At 40.6% G+C, this 12998-nt stretch overlaps 1 protein-coding gene across 2 annotated transcripts in view; it reads right to left on the minus strand.

The window, feature by feature from the left end:
* The window catches only part of Micu2 (mitochondrial calcium uptake 2), an 82450-nt gene that overhangs the window by 21876 nt on the left and 47576 nt on the right, over positions 1–12998 (minus strand). For both annotated transcript variants that reach the window (XM_031362875.1, XM_031362874.1), the window contains exons 5-6: positions 6349–6396; positions 4528–4610 (exon numbers count right to left, since the gene is read on the minus strand). In XM_031362875.1, coding sequence (XP_031218735.1) covers positions 4528–4610; positions 6349–6396 — 131 coding nt within the window. The remainder of the gene's footprint in view (positions 1–4527; positions 4611–6348; positions 6397–12998) is intronic.

A 12998-nucleotide genomic window follows, 5' to 3' on the forward strand; every position in this document is an offset into this window, starting at 1 on the left:
TCTCTCTCTCTCTCTCTCTCTCTCTCTCTCTGTGTGTGTGTGTGTGCGCCACAGACCAGCCTTGAGTATTCTGCCAGTAGTCTTCTCTGTCTTGAAGGCATCTTGAGTATCTATGATCTTCTGTAGCTGCAAAGATTCTATCTATAGCTTTGTGATTTTTGCCTCATGTTACCCTAAACACTATTGAAATGCAACAAGCTCTGAGCTTTGCAAGCCTGCTGGTGACACTGCAGGGACTCTTGTTCAGTGTCTTAGAGAGTCACCTCTACTTCACTACTGTAAAGATACATACCTCATGTCTACTGGAAATAAAACATAAAGTTTATCCAGGTCTCAGAGAATCACACACATGCAACTTCTAACAGCTTGATTAATTCTATACCTCATGGCCTCTCTACCTGAGTGACTGTCATTAATCCATGTGTTTCTTGGCTCTAAGGCAGATGGAATAGCCAGACAGCAATGGTATCTTGTAAACTACAGCACTGTTTCTCAGGTTCTATGTGTGCAACCATATTTCCTTCCTTAAGGTTTAAGCTCCTTCTTTAATTATCACCTATCTCAAAAGGGGTGCTTGTGAGATGGCTTAAAGTACTAAAGCCAGGCTTAATGGCTGTAGTTGGAACTACAGAATCCATACAGTGGAAGGAGAGAACTGACTTTGACACATGCTCCACGGGGTGTATATGCTTCATATATATACATGCATGTACATATATGTACATATACACAAAAATAAAAATAGTCTCAAAATAATTTCTTAAATTTATTGATAGTAATTTTGCAATTCATATTTATTCTCCAGTCCCTATTTCTCTTTAAAAAGTTTTAAAATAATTTTCATTTATGCATATGAGTATTTTGTCTGCAGGTACACATGTGCATCATGTGTGTGCCTGTTGCCTGTGAAGGTCAGAAGTGTGTACAGGACTCCTTGGAACTGGAGTTACAGATGGTTGAGAGCTACCATTAGCTGAGAGCTGAACCTGGGTCTATCTGCTAAGCCATCTATCCAGTTCACTTACCTCTCCTTTGAAATGTCCCTGTAATTCAACTTCAGATGTCTCCAGTCAGCCCTATCTATTCAATCACCTTGGACAGCCTGTTGGTGAACATTCCCTCTGTCTCACCTTTCTTTCCAAGATTTGCTTGCCTTTCTTTGGGGCTTTCTGGCTCTGGGACTCTGCTTATTGCTCTTGGCAAAACTACTACTTCCATCACTGGAGATGAGACTAAGGAGAACTATTTTTCTAAGGCTTCTGAGCTGTGATAAAAGCATGCTGCTGATAAATTTGCTCCTAGTTACTCAGGGTAGAATTGTAATGGCTGAAAGTAACTCATAATCTATGAGGATTCTGTATCCAGGCTGCTTTGCCAAGTGTCTTCACACATGCTGCCCTTTATTGTAAAACATCTTTTCTAGACAGGGTCTTGTCATTTAGCCTGGGCTGCTGTGAACTTTGTGATCCTCTGCCTTAGCCTCTTGAGTACAGTTTCAAAACTGAACTTCAAAGAAAATGACACTGGGAACTGCAGAGGATGTATATATTACATACATACTTAGGCAAGAAAAGTAACAAGGAAGTTAGTCTATCTAACTAAACGAAAAACCTTCACTCTAGATCAAACATTTAACTTAATCATGTTATTTTTGTTTACTGTTGGGTGTGCGTCTCTGTGTGTGTGTGTCTGTGTGTGCATGTGTGTGTGCACATGCATGAGATATGCATGTATGTTTGCAGGTATATGTGTGTCTGTGTTCCTGAAGAGGCCAGAACACCATGGTGGGTGTCCTTTTCTATCACTCTGGCCTATTCCTTGAGACAGGGCCTCTCACTGAATCTGAAACTCCGTGGCTTTTGTTAACCTGGCTGGCCAGCAGCTCCTGAGACTCCTGCACACCGGTGTTAGACATGCATGGCCATATGTGGGTACTGGTCATCTGCACCCACATCCTCATGCTCATGTAGCAAGTGCTCTCAGCCACTGAGCCATCTCTCTAGCCTAGGGTCTAATTGAACAAGCTTTTAAAATGAAGAGACTCAGCACTCCTGGTGACTGCAGGTAAACAGTCTGTGCACATGAGCCCCAAGCCTCCATCCACCACTCTATAGCCCACTCAGGGGGCACATCATCTACGCTGTCTCCTCATATGCACAGATGGGCTCGTCTATTCTGGATCACTGTGAAGCATTGGTAAGCCTACTTTTTGAGGGGTTCGACTGTTTTATAGTTCATTCTCTATTTAGGATATTTTCTGCTCTTCCTCTGTTCCAAGGCTTTGTGATAGTTTCTTGTATAAAACAAACCATTTTCAAAGCTATGGTATTGAACAGTGTCAAAAAGATTTACTGAGTGAATTTTTATAGAGAACAACATACACCTTACAGACCCACATAACCACAGTGATCAAGACTTGGAAGTATTTTCAGTATTTCAGCCTTTCTTCCCTCTCTCTCCCTTTCCTCTTGGAGGCAATCAATCCCACATTCCTCCCGGGCTCCAAACAACCAATGGTCTGTTTTCTTTTAGTACCAATACGAAGAACTGTATATGCACAGAGTCACAGTTTATACTTTTTTCATTTGGATTTATCCTTACTGTTGTGGTTGCTCACTTCTTTGTTACTTTTTGCTGCTGAGTAGAATTCTACTGTACATATAACATTTATTTACCTAATCACTGTCGACAAACATTTTAGTTGCTCCCAAATTGGAGCTATTATGGACAAAACTGTGACATATATTCATACCCAGGTCCTAACATATGCTTTCTATCTTCAAGTTATTTGTTTGAGGCAGGGTCTCATTACGTTCCTTGGCTGGCCAGGAACTTGGTGTATAGACCAAGCTGGCCTTCAACTTACAGAGAGTCACTTGCCAGCTATTTTGTGTTTTTGAGATAGGGTCTCTCTCTGTGGCCCAGGCTAGCTTAGACTGGTCTACAACTCATGGCAATCCTCCAAAATTATTAAGTATTGGGATTACAAGCTTGAGCCAACACACTTACCTATATATTCTCTTTTCTTTGACTTTTAATCTTGGAATAAAATTTCCAAGTCATATGCTAAGCATGTATTTAACTTTGAAAGCAGATAGAAATGTGTTTTTAAACTCAGCATCATCATATTTCTAACACATACACACATATTCATATCCACACACGTAGACACACACACACACACACACACTAAAGAGAGTGCTATGTGTTTTACATCTCAAGGCTTAAAAAAAGCACTGGTAAGAAAAAGGCAGGTGGCTCTCTTTGAGTTTGAGGCCAACCTGGTCTACGCAGTGACTTCAGGACAGCCAGAGCTACATAAAAACAACCTGTCTTGGAAAACAAAACCCAAAACTCCACCAAACCTAAATCCCCAAATCCAGCCAACCAACCAACCAGCCAGCCAAACAAACAAAATGCTACAAATCAGTCATTTTTGTACACATATTAATTTGCCAGTTGAATATCCCCATTTAGTTTACCAATGGTGCCCACAATCAACTAAGTTATGGACTACACATCCACATACCCCTCTGCATGTAACTACAGAGCATACCCAACAGTTTACAGTGAAGTATTTCTTTCATATCATTATCTACTTTTGAGAAACAGAATGGATTTCCTTGTTTGAGATTTGGAAAACATTATTAAACACTTTAGCTGTATTTACATCTTTTCAAATATTAGCTGTATTCAGTTCCTTAAAAATTTGAACTAATTTATACATTTTGGCTTTATTATTTTTCATGAAGGCTTAAGTTTCTACTACTACTACTACTACTATTATTATTATTATTATTATTATTTTGGTTTTTTTCAGACAGGGTTTCTCTGTGTAGCTCTCTGGCTGTCCTGGAACTCACTCTGTAGACCAGGCTGGCCTCAAACTTAGAAATCCACCTGTCTCTGCCTCCTAAGTGCTGGGATTAAAGGCGTGCGCCACCACTGCCCAGCTTATTATTATTTTTTGATACGAGACTAATTTAAAATATATGGTTAACAGGCATTTTTTAAAGCATATGGTCTATAAATTCTTTTTTACTTTATAAGTATACATTGAAGTCATGAAAGCAAAATCATGAAAATGCAGATGTTTCAAAGCTCATTTCTCTTTTGAAAAATCTTATACTTTAATCACTTGTCAATGTCCCTAAAACTATATTTCAGAAAGCAATTTTTAAAATTTATGTATTTTTATTTTATATATGAGTGTTTTGCATGCATGCAAGTTTGTGCACAATGTGTGTGTCTGGTGCTGCAGGGGTCAAAAGAGGGCATTAGATCTCCTGGAACTGGAGTTCCAGACAGTTGTAAGCTGCTCCATGGATGCTGGGAGCTGAACCCATGTCCTCTGTAGGAGCTGCACGTGCCCTGAACTGCTGAGCCATTAGAAAATAGTTTTGTACATGATGATGGTTTGATGCTTCCTATGTAAACAGTGAAGATGGTTTTGATTTTTAAGGAAATGTACAAAGACTACACAAGTACCAGGTGCTTTATAAAACCCAACAACAGGCATGTGCTCACCTTAACAAACTCCTTTCTCTCAATCATCTCATTACCATCCGCATCCAGCATTTTAAAGGCAACATGGAACCCAGAATGCGGTTCTGCAAGGAGATGAACAAGGAACAATTATTTAGTTGTTGGTGAAAGCTAAGTATTTGTAGCTAGAAAACCCTCCAAACCTGAAGTAAATGACTGGAAAGTACTTGAGCCAGAGCCAGAGCTGGGCAGAGAAAAGAGGATCAGTCTCAGTTCCTCTTTCTTTCATTTTGTTTCTGAGACACAGTCTACACCACCACAGCAGCCAAGAGCTGCTGCGCCTTGGCGTCTCCCATGAGCTGTGGCTGTGTGCTCGCCCTTTACAGTAAAGCACTGTGAGAGCTTGTTTCCTCACCTCCACCCTAGCTTCCTTCTATTCTCATAGCACTCCTGCTAGTTTCATAGCAATCATCATCATCATCATCATCATCATCATCATCATCATCATCATCATCATCATCATCATCATCATTTAATTTCTTAGTTTAACTTTTAATTTTGCCATTTTTTTTTGGACATACTATAATAATGTATAGGGGCAGGCCAATACACCTCTAATAGAATATGTAAAATTTTACACATCTACAGAACACTTAGCAAGTCTAAGATATTATTAACACTGGAATAGCATTATGAACCATGAACAGCAGATTCTATAATTTTCACTGATGCTGTGTTTGTTTTAGAGTGCAGTAAGGTATGATGCATTAAGTCACCAAGTCTACTTAGTGTCACCCACAGCTGGAGTCCCTTGGTCTTTTCCTAGTTTTCATCAGAATACTTTTGAAGAACAAGAATATTGTTCAATATCAAATAAAGTTGTCTTTAAAAATATCCCCGAGAGGGACTGGAGAGATGGCCCAGTGGTTAAGAGCACTGACTGCTCTTCCAGAGGTCCTGAGTTCAATTCCCAGCAACCACATGGTGGTTCACAACCACCCGTAATAGGATTCGATCCACTCTTCTGGTGTGACTGATAGCTACAGTGTACTCATATAAATAAAATAAATAAATCTTAAAAAAAGAAAATCCCCAAGAGGCCAAAAATCTCCAAGTGGCCCATCCTTTAATCTCAGAGACAGAGGCATGTAGATCTCTGTGCGTTCAAGAGAGCGCCAAGCAGTTTGGGTCACACTGTGAGACTCTCAACAAAACCAAACCACCCCCTCCTAAAACAACACAATTCTCTGTCTCTGTCTCTCTTTCTCCCTCCCTCCCCCCCCTTTCTTTCTGAGAAGGCTTTCTCAGAAATCTTTAACCACACTTTTTTTTTTCTTTTCCATTTTCTCAGATAATATTAGCCATGATCTCTCTCTGAGAAAACTAAGCATGATTTCTCTCACCCTGTTCTGTCTCAGACACAAATTTTCTGGATATGGGGAGAGAGGAGATCTCAGGAACACTCTAATTTAACACTATTTTGTCAAGGTTCCTGTGTGTGTATATGAGCATGCACACATGGAAGGCAGTACTTTGAATGGCTCCTGTTATTGCTGTCCACCTTACTGCCCTCAAAGAATCTGGAGCTTTCCACTGTTTCAGTAGACTGGCTAGCCCATGAGATCTCTCCCTAACCCCTCAATCTGGGACTACCTTCATGCCTGGCTTTTCTTGAGTGCTGGGTACCTGAACTCATGCTCTCGAGTTTGAATAGTAAGCACTTTAACCCACTGAGCCATCTCACCAGCCCTATTACCAATGTGTTTAGTGATAAAAAGGCAAATTCCAAATTTCAAAAGTCTTGCTTGTTAAGGATATGATGTCACATGCTGATTGAAAAGAGAAATGGCACAATATACTTACTTGTGAGGATTGTAAGCAAGAAAAGATACTCGGTATATGAAATAACCCCTGGAGGAGAAAAATAAGAACAAATCAGGAGATATATTTTAGATGAGAACCACAAAATAACTAATACTGAAACATCACTTCTGTAAAAATAGATATTTTTACTCTACCTCTCTTTGGTACAGTGGAAACCACTGTATAACAAGAACTGAAATCAGCCTGGGTTTAAAAAGAAAGATTCATGCTTCATTAAATTTAGGAGGTCATGATAGTGAATGTTCTGTGCCAGTCTGACCGGGCCAAGGACTGTACATTATTTCTGGGTGTGTTTAGGAGGGTTCTCCAGTTGAAACCAGCCTGAGAATGGGTAGATGCAGTATAGCCGATTGATCTCTCACACGTGGGCATCACCTAGACTGTCCAGCAAGATGCTGAGGAAGATGGCATTCTCCCTTCTCCCTTTCCTTACCTGCTAGGTATCTCACTTCATCCTCGACCTGACACTAGGGCTTCCATTCCTGGCTCAATTAAGACTCTCTCTTCCCAAATGACTCTAGCTCATGTCAAGTTGATAAAACATTAGCCAGCACAGATGGCAAGTGGCTTGAGCCCAAGGTGCTCAATAGGCTGTAGGGGTGTGGCTCTAGGCACTGGTTCAGGGACAATTCATGGCTGAAGTTGGGCTACTATGAATAGTACTGCATGATTTCTACTGAGAATGCTGGGTCACTAACTTCTTTTGTGGGGAGAGTGTGTGTGGACTTGATTTGAGAGTTATACTTAGAAATATGAGGCAATGGGTAAGTGATTGGAGTTGACACAAGGTAGTATTCAGTATCTGAGAGCCCATATTTAACTGTGGGGTGTGAAAAATGGGTACTGGGTATGCCTGAGCTCCAAATCAAGCTAGCTTTGGAACTAGCTCTATATTTGGTCACTTAACAAACTTTCTTGTTGAGTTTTTTGCTGCTGCAATTAGAATGTTAACAATAAACACATATTGTATCATCAGCAATTCAATGACAGACAAAACCACACAGAATAATGACACTTGCTTATATATTATTATGTTAGATAATGAAACTCAAGTTCATTGTTGACTCCTGAGTCTTACTGTCTTCAATCCTCACCTCTCACTGTACTATTTGGAAACAAATCCTTCATATCACATCACTTTTTGAAACCTCCCAAGTAAATGCTCTGAATGCTGGGCACTGACTTCCAGTCAGTCACCAGCTCTCTGTTTCCTTGCTTTTAGAGCAGTTGTGCGTTCTCAGAGTGAGGACACGGATAAGTCTTCAGATGCTGAGACTAGTCAGCTTATACACGAAGGGAGAATACATTCTGTGTTTGTCATGTCTTGCTCCTGGCAGAAGTGCTCTAATGCTAGTTTGAGGATCAAAGCATTTCATCCCTTGGCAGCCTGAAAAAATGTGGAAAATAGTGTTTTTCTATATTTCAAAGGAATACAGCAAAGAAAGAAAAAAATGAAAGAAAAATAAGCCCAACTTGTAGATTGTACTGGGCTTGGTGCCAAAGGAGATCTCCTTTCTTTAAACACAGGTAAATGTCCTTTAAGCATAGACAATTTTTGAAAAGGAAAATTCCAGTGTCTTTCTCTGAAACACTGACTTAAAAATAAAAGGTTTAAATAAACATTGTTGAGAAGGTATAAAAACACAAGCTTGTGCTCATGACGCATTACAAACATCCGAGAGCCAGCAGTGGCCAGCATCTGCCTCAGAAAGTGGCTCTAAGAGCCTGAGCTGGGGGCACTCACAAAAGCTGTGCAGTACCTGTTTGTTCCCCTGAAAGGTAAACTGATCACTGCTAAGTGGCAGTTTCAAAGCTGCACAATAAACAGGGAAAAATCTTTTCATTATTTATTTATTTAACATGTATTGGTGGTTTGTCTGCATATGTCTTTGCACCATATGCATAAGCTACAGACAGGTGTGAGCTGCCTTGTGGGCACTGGGAATTGAACCTGGGTCCTCTGAAAGAATAGTCAGTGCTCTCAACCACCAAGCCATCTTTCCAGTTCAAATACGGAAATGTTTTCTTTTAAAAACATATTGTTAAAATTTTAATAAAGATTCTGAAAGGGGCACTTGGAGAGATAAGCAAACAATTCTTACACTTCCAGAAACATGTTAAAGTTGGAAGCACACTCAAACATGAGTTATTCAGTTAACAGCACAACATGGCTTGAAATTAATGGTCAGAACATCCTGCACAAAGTGTGATATTGAGAACCTAGCTGAATTTAAAAACGTAGAGTAATCATAACTTATAAATTACTTTTCTTTGTAATGCATGGTGAATTATTTTTATCTCAAGAACATTCTACCTTTTGCTGGTTATGTTATCAACATATATTGATAACCTATATAAAAATAGGGTGAAATGGAGCAATGTAAGTTATTGTTTACACAGTTTTAGTAACACTGACCATGAGGTACAGGTGAATAAAACTGCTGTTGAAGCTTTCCTTCTTCTTGGAAATTTATATTTCAATGGAAAACTAAAACAAACAAGCAAACAAAAACTCCTGTTAAGTCCTTCCTCAAAGTTTTTTTATTTGTTAAACTCCACTATGAATTAGCTTGACTGACTTTGGAATCCCTGTTAAGATAAGGCCATGGTATGGCAGGAGCGAGTCCACAAAGAGGTGGTGCTGAGAGCCATGGTCCTGTCCACTGCCTGGGGTCCTGGACTGTCTGGAAAGGGACAATGGAGAAGAAGGCATGGATGACAGAACTGATCTTTCTCTGCCTCCTCCTTGTGATAAATACAGGGAAATGTTGAGTCTCTCGACTTCAGAACACATACATTCCTGCAAATTCCCAATATGAAAATTGTAGATTATCATCTCTTAAAGCACATAGCTTTAGTCTGGTATTTTGGTTTGGAGGGATCCAATAGAGCAGAGGTTCTCAACTTCCCTCATGTTCCTTTTAATACAGTTCCTCATGTTATGGTGACCTCCAACCATAGAATTATTTTGTTGTTACTTCATAACTGTAATTTGCTACTGTTATGAATCATAACTTAAATGTCCTATATGTAAGATAGTTGCTATGGGACTCTTGTGAGGCGCAGATTGAGAACCCCTGCAATAGGGGTTACGGCAGTGTAAAGACCATCGGGTAATTCAGTATATATAATGAAATTCTGTGCTCTCTACTACATATTGACATACTGAGGGGTGAACAGAAACTGATAAAACAGCTACTGATTAATATTTACTAATATGTAGAATTATGTGTATATATGTATTTATTTGGAATAGGCCCTGGAGATTCAACTCAGGACCTTACCTGTTAGCCAGGGGCTCTATACTCCTGGGCCATGCCCCTAGAGCTATTTTGAAGTTTCCTAAATGTTTAGTTTTTAAACCAACTACTCTTTCCCCACCATGTATTCTTTCCAACTTCACCGGCAGCTTTCTCTTGACTTTCTGTTTGTTTTTATCTTTCTTCCTATCTGACTTCCTTTTCTACTGTCCTGTTTAGGATCCATGAGTCAAAGTCAAAGTTTTTCTAAGTAGTTAATATTATTAATGGCTTTCTCCAGGACTATGCTCTACTTGCCCACAAAACCCTAGCTTAATTCAACTGCAGCATTCTACTGCTCCATGTGAGATGCAGGAGGATAGTCAATGGCTGACCAGTGACTCTATGCTTCATGAACTATGTCTCTGCTTAAGGCTTCTCAAAATCCTTGTATTATTTCCTTACCATGGAAGCTTCTTCCAACGCCCTTCATCTACACATGCGCCCTACTATTCTGTTTGTCTAGGCTGTTCCCCAATACTTGCTACTAATTTGCAAACACAGTATGCCAGATGGGCACCATCTATTCACTCTTCCCTCCTGGCACAACAGAAAACCTGGCAGCTGGTGGCATGACAGTCCTTTTGGCTTTCAAAGAATTCTCTTTCCCTACTTTCCAGGATTTTGTCCTGCTTAACTCTCCAGCCCCTTTCTCTTCATCAATAAGAACTATGTTCACATCTCTCCATCCTAACTGAACTATCATGCCCTCAACTCTGTCTTCACCCTCAGTTTCCTCTTTCTAAGTCCTCTGCTTGTGTGTAGGTCTTTCAACCAGATTTCACATACTTTTCTCATGATAACACCCATTTCTCAAAAATTTGCAAATGTTACAGCTCTCATTCCCTCACTAACCTATATTACTTTAAGAACCAAGTACTCAGGACAAAAATGGTAGACTAGTAGCTGGTTCATGTGAACGACAGAGAAGAGCTAGGATCAAATACAGCAGACTGGATTCCAGAGGGAGAAAGGGATCAGCATTAGACATCACAAAGGAGTGACAGGAGATCTTGGAGAAGCCCACTGGGGATTCAAAGCCAAATAGTTCTGGTGGTGCAGCTCCAGTGTGTGAGGTGGGGAGCAGAAGCCTATCTAAAAGGAAACACAGGTGGCCATGGTGAAGAACAATACTGCTCGGCCCACAAGCTCACAGTTGTAGAAAGCCTCAGTCCCATTTGGGTTTCGGTGAGAAAGCATGGTCTACAGTGCTGAGCAGTTCCATACTGTCATTCCTCATGACTTGGAGGGCTACAGCTGGGTGCCATCTTGACCAGGAAGCTACTATTTAAGGCTACCTTGGGGGCCCGAGAACAGAGGTAATTACAAATCAAGGACTGGGAAATCAACTGACCACAGACACAGGGTGAGGTAGCTGTGAAGAATTTGCAGGTGGCTGGAGGCTGGGGCCAGGCAGTGAGGATTACAAGAGGAAGACACTCTGTTCTTGGTGGCTAGGGGCAGATCTCTTCAACTGAGAGGAACATGGAGTCTGACAGCCCTAAGCGTGAGGCCAGTGGGTAGGTCATCCTCAAGACGTATCTATTTGCCAGGAAGATCCTGTTGTAGAGTCAGAATTCTAAAGCTACATGGAACTATCTCTCCACAGCTGCAGCCCTCCAGCAGGGTCACTTAGTGAGTTTTGAAAGTAAAGGTACAGGCCTGTCTGTAAAGATCTCTGTGTTGTGTTTTTTTCTTCCCTTATCCCCAACACACTTGGGAGACGCCCTTAAGTATGAGGCTCTTGTGGATAACAACTCCTAAGTCTCCAGAGGATGGGAGACCCTGTCAGGCCCACAGTCTGCAAAGCTAACTGTGGCCAACAGAGGGCCTTTACACACAAAGAAGGGAAGCTACTCAAGTGAAGACTGCTCTGGCTGATTTCTAACCTGTGTCCAGTCCAGGCTCACAGCAGTGTATATCATGGGAAAACACAAGTCTGAAAGTTCAACTGACAGTGCTCCTGATCACCCACTGCAGAATTTAGTCCTAGAGTTCTCAGAAAGAGCTTCTCTGACACTTCATCTTGTTACTGTCATTTCTCCTTTTTTCCTTTATACTACTTTTTATTGGTATTTTGTCTTTATCATAGTATTTTAAATTTCTTTTATGTGCATGAGTGTTTTGTTTGCATATGTGAATACATGTGTACCACTTGCATGTCTGGGGCACTCAGAGGTCAGAAAAGGGCACTGGATTCCTGGAACTGGAGTTATGGATGGGTGCTGGGAATGGAAGCCTGGTTATCTGCAAAAGCAAATTAATTCTGAAAAATTAATCTTTAATGGATTTCAAGCATCACAGATCAAATGGACTCAATAAGGCAATCACAGAGTACTCTATCCAACTTTCTTCTCTAAAATCCATCACATCATAGGCCAGAAAGCAAGTGTTAATAAATACAGAAAGAAGCGAAATAATTCCTGTATCTCTTCAGCTCACACTCAATAAAAGCAGAAATCAACAGCTGAAGAACCCACTGAAACCAAACATGTATTTTTTTTATTTTTATTTTTTTTCTTTGAGGTTTTGTGTTTTTTTTAATTATTCATTTTCTTTTTTTATTAGATATTTTCTTTATTTACATGTAAATTTCTCCATTCCTAGTTTCCCCTCCAAAAAACAAAGAAACAAACAAACAAAAACAACCAAAACAAACCCCTGTTGCCTACCCCCTCCCCATGCCTGCCACCCCACCCTCTCCCACTTATTGGCCCTGGCATTCCCCTACACTGGGGCACAGAACTTTCACAGGGCCGAGCTCTTCTCCTCCTATTGATGATCAAATTGCAATCCTCTGCTATACACATGCTGCCAGAACAATCAGACCCCTCCATGTGCAGTCCTTGGTTGGTGGTTGAGAACCTGGGAGCTCTGAGGGTACTAGTTAGTTCATGGTTGTTCATCCTAAGGGGCTGCAAACCCTTCAGCTCCATTGGTCCTTTCTCTAACTCCTTCATTGGGGACCCTGTACTCAGATTAATAGATGTCTGTGAGCCTCTACATCTGTATTAGTCAGGTATTGTCAGAGCCTCTCAGGAGATAGCTATATTTAGGCTGGCTTGCCCTTCCTTCAGTCTCTGCTCCACAGTTAATCTCTGCAACTCCTTCCGTGGGTATTTGGTTCCCCCTTTTATGAAGGAATGCACTGTCAACCATTTGGTCTTTCTTCTTCTTGAGTTCCTTGTGGTTTGTGGGTTGTTCTTCCTGTATTCCAAATTTCTGGGCTAATAACCATTTATCATAGAGTGCATACTGTGTTTGTTCTTTTGTGATTGGGCTACCTCACTCAAGATGATATTCTCCAGATCCATCCATTTCCCTAAGAAT

This window comes from Mastomys coucha, unplaced genomic scaffold, assembly GCF_008632895.1.
Source record: "Mastomys coucha isolate ucsf_1 unplaced genomic scaffold, UCSF_Mcou_1 pScaffold9, whole genome shotgun sequence".
Classification (NCBI taxonomy): domain Eukaryota; kingdom Metazoa; phylum Chordata; class Mammalia; order Rodentia; family Muridae; genus Mastomys; species Mastomys coucha.